The sequence below is a fragment of the Aulostomus chinensis genome, chromosome 5, assembly GCF_037954235.1.
Source record: "Aulostomus chinensis isolate RoL2024-O1b breed Wild chromosome 5, RoL_Achi_v1.0, whole genome shotgun sequence".
NCBI lineage: Eukaryota > Metazoa > Chordata > Actinopteri > Syngnathiformes > Aulostomidae > Aulostomus > Aulostomus chinensis.
This window is the reverse complement of record NC_141324.1, coordinates 11759833-11774860: the sequence shown is the minus strand read 5'-3', so window position 1 is coordinate 11774860 and position 15028 is coordinate 11759833. Positions and strand designations below refer to the sequence as shown.

At 40.9% G+C, this 15028-nt stretch overlaps 1 protein-coding gene across 1 annotated transcript; it reads left to right on the top strand.

The window, feature by feature from the left end:
- The first annotated feature begins 422 nt into the window (after nucleotides 1-422).
- On the top strand, nucleotides 423-14700 carry LOC147261195 (phosphoglucomutase-1-like). Its single transcript, XM_086203133.1, has 11 exons — nucleotides 423-702; nucleotides 1995-2157; nucleotides 2465-2611; nucleotides 3511-3636; nucleotides 6276-6466; nucleotides 6619-6773; nucleotides 6928-7043; nucleotides 7189-7324; nucleotides 8370-8553; nucleotides 8674-8802; nucleotides 14611-14700. The coding sequence occupies exons 1-11, from the start codon at nucleotides 445-447 to the stop codon at nucleotides 14698-14700; spliced, it is 1695 nt and encodes a 564-aa protein (XP_086059259.1). The 5' UTR covers nucleotides 423-444.
- The last annotated feature ends 328 nt before the right edge of the window (nucleotides 14701-15028 follow it).

Sequence of the window (15028 nt, the reverse complement as noted above, 5' to 3'; positions counted from 1 at the left end):
TCTTGTTTCCACTCTGCAGACTATGCTGCATGTGTACTTAGATTTAACAAAGAAACTTTCTTAAACCTTATATAGACCTGATCCTAGCTGAGAGATGTCATCCTTCCTTCTGTATATCAACTCTGACCACAGACACAGCCCACCCAGACACACCCATACACATGTATGTCTTAATGAGTGGGCCTGCAGCCTTGACAGTGATCTCCCTGCACTTGTGTGAAGGAGCTTTCTTAAGTTACTCACCCTGCACTGACACACACACACACACACACCAGTGTGATAGGTTATTTTGGGCTGTTGAGTACTTCAATAACCCCGTGCTTTGTGAAATAATAGGGAGGAGTCAAGATTTGAGCCTCTCATTCTGTCCCTCTGAAACGTTTCCTCCAATAGTTTCACTGCTTTCCATGCAGCAGCATTAGGTCAAATCATTACTCTGAAACAATGGACAACTGTCCTCTGCAGGTAGTGACCGTCCCTACAGCCCCATACCCGGACCAGAGACCCAGCACTAGCGGCTTAAGGAAAAAGGTCCATGTGTTCCAGTCCAGGAAGAACTATCTGCACAATTTCATCCAGAGTATCTTCTCCTCTATTGACCTTCGTGACCGCCAGGGATCCACAGTCGTGGTGGGGGGAGACGGGCGTTTTTTTAACCGAGAAGCTATTGAGGTCATTGTGCAGATGGCAGCTGCAAATGGGGTTAGTGTCAACATATTTGTGGATTTGCTTTCCTTGTGTATGTTTGTGCGTGTGTGTGTGCATGGAATTGCTCATGGAGATATGTCAATTCTCAACTGCCCATACACCTGTTTCTTTCCCCTTTGTTGTGGTTATTTTTTTTTCACAGTTTTGAAATAATAATTACTAACTCATGGGTGTCTATACTTGATTAATCACTTAGAGTAAGAAAGATTCATTCATCCTTGAATGTATGTTGATAAATTAAAGTTATAATATGTGAAACATATGTAAAAGAAATAAAAGAAAGACCCTAACAAATACTAGGAGCTTCCAAAATGCTGCAGGTCTGTAATTATGTGACAAGAATATATATATAAATGAATTTATATATATATATATATATATACATATATGTCCCTCTCACCCTTGTAGGGTGGTGGTTCTGGGAGCTTAAGTTCTGTACAGTATCTTAGCTGTTCCTAGGTCTGCGTTAGGTTTCAGGTGTAGTCTGTGTTCAAGCTGAAGGCCGTCCCAATTGAGCCTGGATCTGCTCGACATTCCTGCCTGTTAAGGAAGGTTTTTGTCCCCGCTGTTGCAGGATGTGCTGCTGATGGAGAATTGTTGGGTGTAGATTCATTGAAGGAGTGTGGAACTGGACCTGCTCTACCTGTAAAGTGTCATGAGATAACTTTTGTTGTGATTTTTGACTCTAACATGGAGTTTTGGGGTTTGGTGATGGCGTGAGAGATGAGGAAAAACTTCACCTCTGAGTTGCAAGTTCAAGATACATCAAACATTTTGGAAGACAAAAGAAAGCTGTAAAAGCAGTTTGCTTCAAAAGTCACAAGCTAAGTATCCCATGACGTAATGAAACACAGAGGGAGATGAAATAATGACACACAACCGTGGAACACCGAGCACTCAGAAATTAAAGAATGAAGGCTCCCTTTCAAAACTAAAACCAGGTAGTAGTTGATGGGTGCTGAAGCTCTCACAACTCTGCTGTCCTCATATGGAAATGTTTTGAGACTGTTTTGCTTTCAACTAGCATGCCTGAAGCAGTAATGAGTTTAAATTCCATCAAAGCTGAGCTTCTCCTGCTGCAGCATTTACTGGAAGGGATTTAAAACAGAACTTGTCCTTTCTTTGACATGACAGATGTACATTATGTGATATTCTAGCCCCCCCTTGCTGTTTTAATGAAGCATGACACAGCAAACCTGATACTGACTTGGCATGTCAGCCCCTGCCTCATTCAAATGAATACCAGGCAACTTACATATACATACGCCTCTGTGACATTTTCTCAGGTGGGTCATCTTATCATTGGACACCATGGAATAATGTCCACACCAGCAAACTCCTGTGTGATCAGGAAATTCAAAGCCATAGGTGGCATCATTCTAACTGCCAGCCACAACCCTGGTGGACCTGATGGAGATTTTGGCATAAAGTTCAATACTGCAAATGGAGGTATGGTGAATAAGGAGTGGGGGCACATGCAGGGGTATTGGCCAATTGTACTACCATGTTACAAGAAAAGCCAGACATATGTCTCTCTCTCTCTCTCTCTCTCTCTCTCGCTCTCTCTCTCTCTCTCTCTCTCACACACACACACACACACACACACTCACACAAAGATAGTTTGACACTAAATCTGGGACAATGTTTAAGCTCATCAAAACAACACCAGATATTACCATCATGTTGTTTGTAGGTCGGTTACACTTATAGGATAATATGAGATGTACGATAAAACTAAACTTTTTGTCTTATCCAGGACCAGCCAATGAAGTTCTCACAACCAAGATCTTTCAGATCAGCAGAACCATAGAGAAGTTTGCCATCTGCCCTGGACTCAGGGTGGATCTGACAACTGTGGGCAGACAGACGTTTGATCTGGAGAACAAGTTCAAACCTTTCACAGGTGAATTATAACATTGGTGTTCACTTTAAACTAGCAAAAGACAGGAACAGCCTGATTACATTGGATTTTTTTGGCACTTAAAACATGTATGATTACAGAAGATGATGAACACTGCATGAGACTTCTTTAATTTATTGAAAAATAAACATGAAAAAAAACCTCTTGCTGAGAATTATGACCTAAAGCTAAAAAATTTGGCTTCACAGATAAAAGTCTGGAGGTGGGATGGTGGTGCAGTGGTTAGCACTGTCGCATCACTGCAAGAAGGTTCCGGATTCGAGCCCCCGCTCAGGCATGGGGTCTTTCTGTGTGGAGTTGCATGTTCTCCCTGTGCCTGCGTGGGTTCTCTCCGCACACTCTGGCTTCCTCCCATCGTCCAAAAACATGCAAGAGGGGACTAGGCTAATCCGATACTCCAAACTGACTGTAGATGTGACTGTGAGAGTGAATGAATCCCTACATGTGTTGGCCCTGAGATGCACTGGCGACCTGTACCCTGCCGCTCGGCCGAAGGCAGCTGGGATAGGCTCCAGCCCCCCCCAACCCTTAAGAGTTCGTAGAAAATGGACGGATGGATGGACATAAGTCTGTCTTGAAATCTCAGATTTCTGAAATTAAAATCACAACTTGGAGGTACCGGCATGGCTCAGAGGTAGAGTGGCCACCTAGCAACTGAAGGGTCGCTGGTTCGATCCTCACTTCCCCAGTTACCATGTTGAAGTATCCTTGAGTAAGATACTGGACCCCAAAGTGCTCCTGATGGCTCTGCGACATACTGGCAACCCGTCCAGAGTGTACCCCACCTCTCACACCATGAATTCTGAGACTTAAGTCAGAAAAAAAACATGCAGTTCTGACCCTCTTCAGATTGTATCTGTTCTGTTTCTTGTTGTCTCCAGTGGAAATCATTGACTCTGTGGAGTCCTACGCTAACTTGCTGAGGAACATCTTTGACTTTGCTGCCCTGAAGGAGCTCCTGTCTGGCAAGAACCCCATCAAGCTCAGACTAGATGCCATGCATGGAGGTTAGAGTATTTGCAATATGAATGTAAATTTACTGAGTCAGTCTTTGTGACAAATAACATGGATCATAAAGACAGTCAAAAACTTTGCATCCAAAGATTTTTTATTCTTTTGAAGCACAGTGACGTAGACAGAAGTGATACAGACAGAAACTCAAAGGTATAAAATTGTAAACCACAACAAAGTTTAAGCCTTTCCCAAACCTAAGAATGGCACTGTCCAATTCTAAAATCTGACAATCTATAAAAGCCCAAAACTTTAATGCTCAATTTGATCAAACTTATAAGGCAAACTTGTATTTCCCCCCATATTTTTTATTCAATAAAAAGAAAAACATTTTATGTGAATATGGGCTTACGGCAATGCAGTGAAAATTATGAATCCACCCACAGATATGTAAAAAATGTAAGAAACTAAGTATAGATCGGGAATTTTTGGGACAGTATCCTGTTTAATATTGGGAAATGAAACACTTTTTCACATTACCTAACTCAATTATTGTGATAACAGTATTTAAGGTCCAGCTTCATGTATAACAACGGTATTGTGACATATTGCATAGTGCAACAGTGTGAAGAAGACGGAAAAAATATCCGGATGAATTTGAATGGAACACAAATGCGGAGTGCGTCATAGCATAATGCCGCATGAGGCTGCAGCAGGTTATTGGTATCCAGCAAAGCCAATCCTGTGCTCCAGGGAGTTCCAGTGTGCTCCAGTCCTCTATAAAATACCTGCCACAGAACCTGCAGCTGTCACGGACCCCGTTTCCTCAAAATGAATACACTTTAACTAAAAATTGACAATTATTTTATGGGGCTGGAAAGAGAGTTGGAGGTAGAACAGCTAAGAACACACTGATTTACCACTGATTTTTGCTCAGAAATAAGGACATATGAATGAAAAGAATGGGGTCTGGGCCTGCATTTGGCCCTGACCACACTCAAGTGATGTTTAAGTGTTTAAATCTCACACATTGAGTGTGTGCATAACTGGTATTAGGGCTGACCGCTTGTGATACGATTGCCCAGTTCAGGTTTTTATACTAGGTATCCACAGGGACTATGAGGGATGATGAGAATACAGAGTATTTACCTTGACAGACAGCCTCCTTCAGCAAGTCACAATAACAATACATGTGATCCTGTCACATGACGAATCCAGTCAGAAGAACGGCAAAACCTTTCCACTGAGAAACTCTGCTAGTGCACACTTCTTTACTTCTTTAACTTCTGATATTGAGGCTGTTTCTCCAGTAACTGCACTTACACAATTTTATTGTACCTAGGTAAGCACTTCTTACTTTAAGAGAAACCTTTTTCTACCACTCTGGTGTCATCAGTTACTAAAACCAAACAAGATCTTCATTACTTTTAGATGGCAGGAGACTAGTTGGACCATAACCTTGATCTGTCTGATAATCCTCTATGTAGCTGCAGAGCTCAAGTTTTTAGCTTGTCCAAGTTAAGATATTGTTAAGTAGGTAAACAATGGTACCAGAAACCTGAACTAAAAATGCCCTTTTGATTTCAGTTCCTCTTTAATCTTACATGATTTATTGTTATACAAAAGTCACAAAATCAAAAGCTCCTCACTGATTTACTGAAAATTACTTTGCTGTCCACCTGCAGTAACAGGGGCCTGTGGTCTACATTTTGAGAATCCTATTCTAGCATCTATACAGTTAGTAAGCCTGTCCCGCCAGACTAAAACTGAGCCGAATGGCTGACATCCCCACCACACACACTTATACATATACACACACACACACACGCACACTGCATGTGCGTATTCTCATTGCTAAACACAACGTAACAGACCTTTCATTAGCTATAGATTAAGAGTGTAAATAAGGAGTCAGCAGCTAAATTTAGCCATTTTTGTAACCGTTAGATGGCAGCCTGAGACATCAGATTATGAAAATAGGCTTCAACAAAGGCTCAAATGTGAAATGGAGTAATAAAACACTGCTGTAAACACGCTTAACATTGGTGGCTAACACAAGAAAAATGTCACTACTGAAAAGTCTGAGGATGAAAGTTGACAGAGTAGGGCGCACAAGAATATAAAGACAGTTATATTCAGATTAACGGCAAAAGAGAGAGAAGTCACAACAATACAGGATTAATAAAACACTGCTGTAAACACGCTTAACATTGGTGGCAAACACAAGAAAATGTCACTGCTAAAAAGTCTGAAGATGAAAGTTGACAATGTGGGGCGTACAAGAATGGAAGGACAGCTATATTCAGATTAAAGGCAGAAGAGAGAGACATCACAACAATACAGGCTGTGTCTTTTTCTCAGCATCAGAGGCACCAGTGTGCAAAATTCAAGCACTTGCAGCACGTCCCAGAGCAAAGTGTCACATCTCAACGTGAAGTTACCAGTGGATCCCACTGGTTTTGCATTTCATTCAGCACTTTTGAGAATAAAAGTCTCAAATTCAGCTTGAATTGTTTGTGTTTTTGCAGACAAGCAAAGAAATAAAGCAACTCATTTTAAAAGTCAGATTATCATGAACAAAATGTCTCACAGGACAGATGTAATTGCTGGGGAGGCCTGTGGGTCACCAGTTGCTGACTGCTGATGTAAATAGTGCCAGATATGACTTTGCTGGTTCTGTCTCTGCTCTCTCCAGTGGTTGGACCATATTTGAGGAGAATTCTTTGTGAGGAGCTAGGTTGTCCTGGCAGTTCTGCCATCAACTGTGTACCCATGGAGGACTTTGGGGGTCAACATCCAGACCCTAACCTCACCTACGCAGCAGATCTGGTTGACAGCATGAGAGATGGACAATATGATTTTGCTGCAGCATTTGATGGCGATGGAGTGTGTGCATTTATTTCTATATTTTAAATGTGATAAAAGAAACCTGCCATTTTTAATATTGGATTAAGGAATTCTTCACTTTCATGTTTGCATTGATGATGAGCTGGAAGTCTTGACCCCTGACCTCTGACCTCTGTGTGTTGGCTTTCTAGGACCGTAACATGATCCTCGGTAAGCACAGCTTCTTTGTCACGCCATCTGACTCTGTGGCTGTGATCGCTGACAACATCTTCTGCATCCCATACTTTCAGCATACTGGGGTGAGGGGCTTCGCCCGCAGCATGCCCACAAGTGCAGCCTTAGACAGGTAAAACACTGGCATAGTTTTCACATTCGTTAAACACCAATGTGCTTTAAAAAGTCAGGCAGTCTTGAATGCTATTACATTTTTCAAGATGTGCAGACATGACAGCACATCTTTTGTTATTGTTGCTTCAAAGTTGTTGTTGTGTTTCCTGCAGAGTAGCCAAGGCAACAAAAATTGAGCTATATGAAACACCCACTGGGTGGAAATTCTTTGGAAACCTGATGGATGCAGGCCGACTGTCTTTGTGTGGGGAGGAAAGCTTTGGAACAGGTTTTAGATCTTGCCCTTCTCTTCAAAAGACACACTTTTATTACTTTCACTTTTTAATTTGTGATTCATTGATTTATTTTTCATTTGTTTTGCTTAGTTTTATCTGTTCAATGTACAATTAACCCAATTACATGCAACCTTTCAGGTGGAGACCATATTCGTGAGAGGGATGGGCTTTGGGCTGTGCTGGCATGGCTGTCCATCCTAGCCATCAGGAGACAAAGTGTGGAAGATATTGTTCAAGATCATTGGCGAAAATATGGAAGAAACTACTTCACCAGGTCACTGTTTTATAATTTTCTGTGTTCAGAATTGTCTACCATCACCAAAAAAAAAAAGGGGAATCTAAGAAAAAAGATCAGGGAAATATTTACAAGTAGAAAAAGATGTGACTTGCTTCTAAAACAGACAGGTTCAAATAAAACTGTACTGCTCCATTAGAAAGAGATACATATTGGGCATAAACTACATCTATGGGCTGAAAATGTGACACTAGAAATTGAAAACAGGGAAAAATTTGCTTTTATAAACATAGGTTTTCAGAAATGTATACAATCATATATATGTAAAACCTGTTTCATAAAAGCAATGTCTTTCTTGGTCTTCTTTCTTCTTGTCTGTCAGGAATAATTGGCTCTGGTAACCCGGACCAGTTGTAGTTGGCATATTTGTGGTGTTTGTATTGCATTGAGCTTTCTCAGCCACCTTATGTATACATATCTATATAAATCTATATATCTCTATCACTATCTCTATCTCTATCTATCTATCTATCTATCTATCTATCTATCTATCTATCTATCTATCTATCTATCTATCTATCTATCTATCTATATCTATATCTATCTATCTATCTATCTATCTATCTATCTATATCTATATATCTATGTCTATATATATATATATTAAGTTTATTGTAATGCAGTTACAAATTATGAAACGTTTTCACCTCTATTTTTATCTAATCTTTTTTTTCAATTTTCAGTGGTGCTTTTAGCTCTTTCGCACTTGAGACTAAACATAGAGAAGAAATATGAGAAGAAGGAGGAAAAAGTAAAACATCTACAAGAATGATTCTAGGCATTTATTATCACTCCTTCACTTGTAGTCATTGAACGTTTTATGGTAGCAAAAAAATAATCAAGTCAATTTTTGTATTTTTGGTTGTTCATTGAAAAATATATCAGTATTTGCAAATAATTCATCAGAAATTTTCAGAAAACACATGAACTGGAAAATTGTCTGTGTGGCTTACAGTGAACATGATTCATGAAGCATATAAGCTGATACTGACGTTGTTGTTGTTGTTGTTGTTTACTGGTCCAGATATGACTATGAGAATGTAGACATAGATGCAGCCTGTGAGATGATGGAGGATTTGGAGCTTGTGATTACTGACAAGTCCTTTGTGAAGCAGCGATTCGCTGTGGGGGACAAAATCTTCCAAGTGGAAAAAGCAGACAATTTTGAATACACAGACCCGGTAGACAGCACAATTTCCAGGAACCAGGTACGTCTGGCAATGACACACAGATACATGTGTACCCATTCACTAGATTTTTTTTAATCTGAGAGAAGCTACAATTCCTGAGTGCTTCTCCTGACTTGTGATTGGCTGTCTTTGCTGCAGGGCCTGCGGTTGATCTTCACTGATGGCTCTCGGATCATTTTTAGGCTCAGTGGAACCAGCAGTGATGGGGCCACAGTTCGGATCTACATTGACAGCTATGAGAGAGAGTACATTTTTCAAGACACACAGGTACCTTTTCTCAGAAGCATTTGGCCAAAATACCACAGTTTTCTTCAAATAATTGCCCTTGAAAATATACTAATAGAAGTGAACCACAGGCTGACAATATTTCTAAAATCAGAACCAGCCTATCATTCAAAACAATTCTCATCCAGAATTCAGTCATTTAGACTCCCACGGGCAGCTTTGTTCAGCCCTTCCCTGTGCGGATGTCCTAGTGACCAGTCAAACACAGAACCGATTGCCAAACTTTCTTGTAGCGTAATAAGAAGTCCCACATATAGCAGAACTACTGGGCCAAACTGTAGCTGTTGACCCCTAGGATAATCGGATCCAGATATTTTAACCAGTGGTGACCATGGTTTTTGCAGTTGTTGCTCTTTAACTTTGGGACCAGCCTTTCATATTCTGTCAGATCTGTGGTACATTCTTCCTCTGATTATGATTATGATTATGATTATGATTATGATTATTACATGTATGTTCTCCCCGTGCCTGCGTGGGTTCTCTTCGGGTACTCCGGCTTCCTCCCACAGTCCAAACTCATGCAAGAGGGGACGAGGCTGATTGATACTGTAAATTGTCCATAGGCGTGGCTGTGAGTGTGAATGGTTGTGTGTCTATCTGTGTTGGCCTTGCGATGGACTGTACCCTGCCTCTCACCAGAAGGCTACTGGGATAGGCTCCAGCCCAAAAGAACATTCACATTGACAAGACAAATTAAATGACTTTCTGGCACCCTTTCCTTTTTTGACCTCAAACTGGCTCCTTCTCCTACCACTCACACAGCAGATGTGACAGTTACCCAAGTACATATTTCAGACCATATCTTGGTAAAATTCTCTGCCACCTTTCCACGAACACAGGCACCCCCACAGATGGCTTCCTTCTGCAGAAACCTGAAGTCCCTCAGAGCAACACAACTGTTGGACGAGGTGTGCACTACCATGCCTGACCACATACATTTCTCTTCACTGTCTGTTAAAAAGGTTGCTAAACCCCCTGTTCCTCTCTGGCATCCTCTCTGGAAAAACTCTGCCCCCTGGTGTCTTAACCAGCCAAGAAAAATCCACCGAGTCCATGGCTCTATGAAGTTGTGAGAGAACAAAGAGCAGGATTCAGGGCAGCAGAAAAAGAGGCGTAAATCTCAAAACCCACTGATTTGTCTTCATACCAACAAAAACTTGTATCCTTTACTTCCAGCCTACAGTCTGCAAAGCTTTTGTTTTATCAGAACGAGATCTGTGTTGCTCCTGACAAAGAAAACTGTTCATGGGGTTTAAGTCCTTACTCTCTCCTCCAGCCACTCAGCTCTCCACTGCACTGACTCCAGACATGTTTGTCTCCTTCTTCACTGAGAAGGTGGCCACCATCAGCAACCAATTCTCTGAGCCTGACCATCTCACTTTGCTCCAACTTGCGACTGCAACCTCACTCTGCTCTTTTGCTCTTCTGAGTGAGGATGAGGTCTCCAGACTCTCTTGAATTAAAAACCTACAACCTGCCTTTCAATTCAATACCTACCAACATCCTGCAGATCATCTTGCCCACAATCAAATCTGTAGTAACACACATTGTCAGTTCCTCCTTGGAAACTAGTGTTTTCCCCATTGCTTTGAAGCAAGCTTGGGTTACCCCACTGCTCAAAAAGCACAATCTCAACCCAGCCTGCAGTGCAAATTACAGGTCAGTCTCACTTCTGCCATTCTTGTCCAAAATACTTGAGCGTGCAATTTTCAACCAAATTTCTGAGCATCTGTAGAAGAAAAGCCTGATTGACTCCAGTCAAGCTGTCTTTAAGTGTTACCATTCCACTGAGACTGCACACCTGTCAGTCACAGAATCACAGCGACTGGGTAGAGCTGCTGCAGTCCTCTGTCCTACTTCTGCTGGACCTTTCTGCTGCCTGTGACACTATGAACCATCAAATTCTCCTCTCCACACTCTCTGAACTCATCATCTCAGAATCTGACCTGTTGTAGTTCAAGTCCTACCTCACAGGTAGATCCTTCAGAGAGTCATGGCAGAGAGAAGTGTCTAAATCACATGGCGTATTGACAGCGGGGTCAGTGCTTGGTCCTTTATTCTTCTCCTTATACACCACCTCACCTGGTGCAATAATCTGCTCATTTGGATTCTCCTACCACTGCTTTGCTAAGGACACTCAGCTTTTCCTGTCTTTTCCACCTGAAGACAGAACTGTCTAAGCTTGGATATCAGCGGGTCTGGCTGATATTTCCACATGGATGAAGTAATGCCATCTTCTACTAAATCTGTCCAAAACTGAGCTCATTGTCTTTCCAGCACGTCAGTCGGTTCAAGCACAGATGAGACAGAGTGTTCTGCTTGATTCAACTCAATTCATGGCCACAAACTCTCAGAAATCTGGGTGTCATGATTGATCACCAGGTGACCTTTATGGTACGTATAGCCTCAATTTCTCAGCCTTGTTATGCTCTCTGTAACATCAGGAGGATCAGACCCTACCTGACACAACAAGTCACACAACGTCTGGTACAGGCCCTGTGACTTTATGCAGCGACTACTGCAACACTCTCCTACCAGGCCTCCCAGCGTGTACATTTAAACCTCTGCAGATGTGTCAGAATGCAGCAGCACATCTGGTCTTTAACTTGCCCAAAACTGCACCTCACCCCACTGTTAATGTCTCTTCATTGGCTTCCAGTGGCAGCTTGAATCAAATTCAAAGCTCTTCTTCTGGCTTACAAAACAGTGATATAAGAACATGAAGCTAAGAAGACAAGGGGGATCTAGTTTATGGCTTGATACCTTGTCAGTGTGCTGAAATATGGAGAAATAAGTTTGTAGTTGTGACCATGGTGTATAATCCCAGCTATCATATGTTCATCTGTTTTCTGTGTGGTTCAATAATATTAGTCTTGGAAAATTACTAATGCTAAAAAACATATTTAAGGTGGAGGTGCTTGAAATACAGTTGTAAGTCATATTTCCACTCGTTTTTTAAATGTTTGATTTGTGTATTAAAACTGGGTTATAGGAATGTTCCTCCAAGAGCAGCAACCCTATAAATAAACCCATTAACTATACTGTAAGAGGCTAAGAGATGAAAAAAAGACCCTGGAGACTACCAAATATCAGTTCATCCGTTTTTTAATAAATAACCATATTAATGTAAATGATATCAGAATGACGCAAGTGAAAACAGAGTGATAAGCGACCCTTTTGTTTACTAGACAGCCACTCAACCTCTTAGACATGCCGCCCTGAGTTTGATGAATGAAATTTTAAAATCGTAACATTGGCTGAGGAGGTGTGATGTGTGGATGCACATTAAGATGGAGTATAAGATTATAATTCATTTAAGCCCAATCACACGGCCATGAGTCCATTTCATAAAGATTAGTAAAACACGCCAGTGACAGCTAGGCTACAGAGTCAATATCAATGTGATAAATTATAGTCAGGAATTCTTCTTGTTTCCATATTTTAGCTTGTACCAACCACCAAATGTAAAGCTCAACAGAAAAAGAAAAAAACAATATCCCACACTTTGGTACCACTGAAGTGCCAGAAAATGTGAATGAGCTCCTCTTCTTTCACTGTATCCCCCTAGCAAATGTAAAAGATGCAGCTCTCACTCACTCACTCACTCACTCACTCACTCACTCACTCACTCACTCACTCAGGCACCACAGCTGTTGCAGGTGTTGACAGAAATTACAATTGTAGTGTTACAATTTAACCAAAAAAATATTACATATAGAAATAGATATTTGATCTTTTCTTTTTTAATAGGCCCTGGCCCATTACATACTCAGTCGAAATAATCATCTTGTCTCCATATGTCTCAAGATGTCTAAAGTATGGGGTGCCGTTTGTAAAACAGCCCATTGTAAAAAACCAACAGTAGGATTTGGTCACATTTAGCTTAAAACAACATTTTAATAAGTGATGTGAATTTTTGGAAGTCATTTTTTTTCCCACATTTACAACAACATTTGTAAACTCAGAAAATCTTACATTGATAAATCTAAATGTTAAAAGTAAAATCTAAATGTTAAATCTAAACGTTAAATCTAACTGTTAAATCTAAATCTAAATGATACATCTAAATCTAACTGTTAAATGTTGAATCTAAATGTTAAATGTTAAATCTAAATGTAAAATCTAAATCTAAAAGTTTATTATTAAATCTAAATCTTCAGTGCGAAACTAAATATTTAGCTAACATGCAAATTCACACTGCCGGAAACCGGAAGTACAAGTAGTAGTTTTAATTAATAGTTTCAATGTCCCATCTCTGTGTGGCGCGGGAGCGAGAGTGACACAGTGGAGTGCATAGGTGAAGTGTACCACTCAGCCAAAGTGAGCCCCCTGGTGGCTGGCTATAGTCAGTACAGAATATATACAGTATCCCGCGCCACATGAAAAGACATTGAAAACTCAGTCTTTCAAATGAAGTTTCTGCCAACACATTTTTGTTATTTTAGGTGGTTATTATCATGATAACGTTATCGTTAATCCGTTTTTTTCTATCCTAGAATTAACAATCCAACCTTCTCGAGCTTTTATTTTGGTGCTTCCAGTTTCCAGCACTGTGAATTTGCATGTTAGTTAAATATTTCGTTTCGCACCGAAGATTTAGATTCAACATTTAGATTTAGGGTTATCATAACATTGATGTTAGACCCTGGGATCATTACAATGTTGCTGTTCACTTGTTCTATTTTTCTTGTTTCTTGCTTGTTTTTTTATTGCTAGGACTTAGTGCTAACAATTACAACTGCAGGTTAATGTAGAATGGCATTGACTCAGTTAATCAAACTGGCTGTTGTAAATTATACCGCAATATTTCTTAAAGGGTAGCCACTTGCTCCAGTTTTTTATTTTGTTTAGTGGCTTGTGGGATGTGATGAGTCTTTTGTTTTTTAGTCCTTCCTGTGTCAATACAGAAACAGACAGCTGAAGGGTTCTCAATTGATTGGACTACCTAGGCAGATTTGTTTGGAGAAGCTCTTTTATGAAAACTGCTGCTGCTAGCACTGGAAAAGCCTGTCACTGGAAAGACAACAAGGTACAAGCTTTGTTTAATATTGTAACTGACAGCTGGTGTAAAAAGTTTTGTGTACTATCTTGTTTGTCTGAGTTGTCATGAAGCTTGCTAGAAGGCTTTTATCAATGTCCACGAAATCTTTTCACCTGGTGCAAAAGCTGATTCAATCACTGCCGTAATCTTAGCCACTTTTAAGATGCAAAGCTCATATGGAGTCAATTGATGTCTTAAGACCAATGGCTATAGATATCCCTTAAATATGTGTCTTCACTGACAAAAAAACATCGCAAGATCCATCCATTCATTTTCTTCCGCTTATTCCTGTTTAGGGTCGCCAGGGTGGGGGTGGGGGGGGGGGTGGTGGTGTTGGAGCCTATCCCAGCGGCTTTCGGGCAAGAGGCAGGGTTCACCATGGACAGGTCACCAGTCCATCACAGGGCCAGCACATAGAGACAGACAACCATTCACACTCACAGTCACACCTACAGTCAATTTAGAGTATCAATCAGCCTCGTCCCCTCTTGATGTCTTTGGACTGTGGGAGGAAGCTGGAGTACCAGAGAGAACCCACACAGGAACAGGGAGAACATGGAGACTCACCCAGAAAAATCCTGTGCTGGAGCTGGGACCCAAACCCTGAACCTTCTTGCTGTGAGGCAACAGTGCTGACCACTGCACCACCGTGCTGCCACATCTCAAGATGTCTTCACAAATGTTTCTTAAGGAAAGTCTAAACTGTGTTGCATCTTGAGTCTCTTATCATTTCCTGTTATTTGTGACAGGTGATGCTGGCACCCTTGGTGACAATTGCTCTGAAGATTTCTCAGCTCCATCAAAGGACAGGGCGAAGTGGTCCAACAGTCATCACATGAATCAACCCATGAGTCACCGCTTGCAGATTTTTTTTGTTTATACAATTAAACTGAGCTCCAATTCCAAGTGTGGTAGTTAAGCTTGTTTGCATTTTAGGCTGGAACATATTGAATGAGTGTCTACTACATTAAACAGTTTTTAATTTTATGATTAATATGTGGGTTGTTTTTCCTCATACGGTAGAAGGTTGACCTGTTCTAAAAGTAAGAGAGAGTTATGTGTCATTTACAAAATACAGTGGCGTTTTGAAATCATCAGCCTTTCTGGTGAGAAATTTTGTCCTGTTGAACACAGGAGACTTCAGAGAGTGGCGGTATGGTTGTGCAG

Coding starts and splice junctions, on each gene's coding strand:
- LOC147261195 (XM_086203133.1), top strand. CDS start 445: ATGGACAACTGTCCTCTGCAGGTAGTGACCGTCCCTACAGCCCCATAC. Junction 6,774..6,927: donor ACAAGTGCAGCCTTAGACAG/GTAAAACACTGG, acceptor TGTTTCCTGCAG/AGTAGCCAAGGCAACAAAAA. Junction 7,325..8,369: donor GGAAGAAACTACTTCACCAG/GTCACTGTTTTA, acceptor TTACTGGTCCAG/ATATGACTATGAGAATGTAG.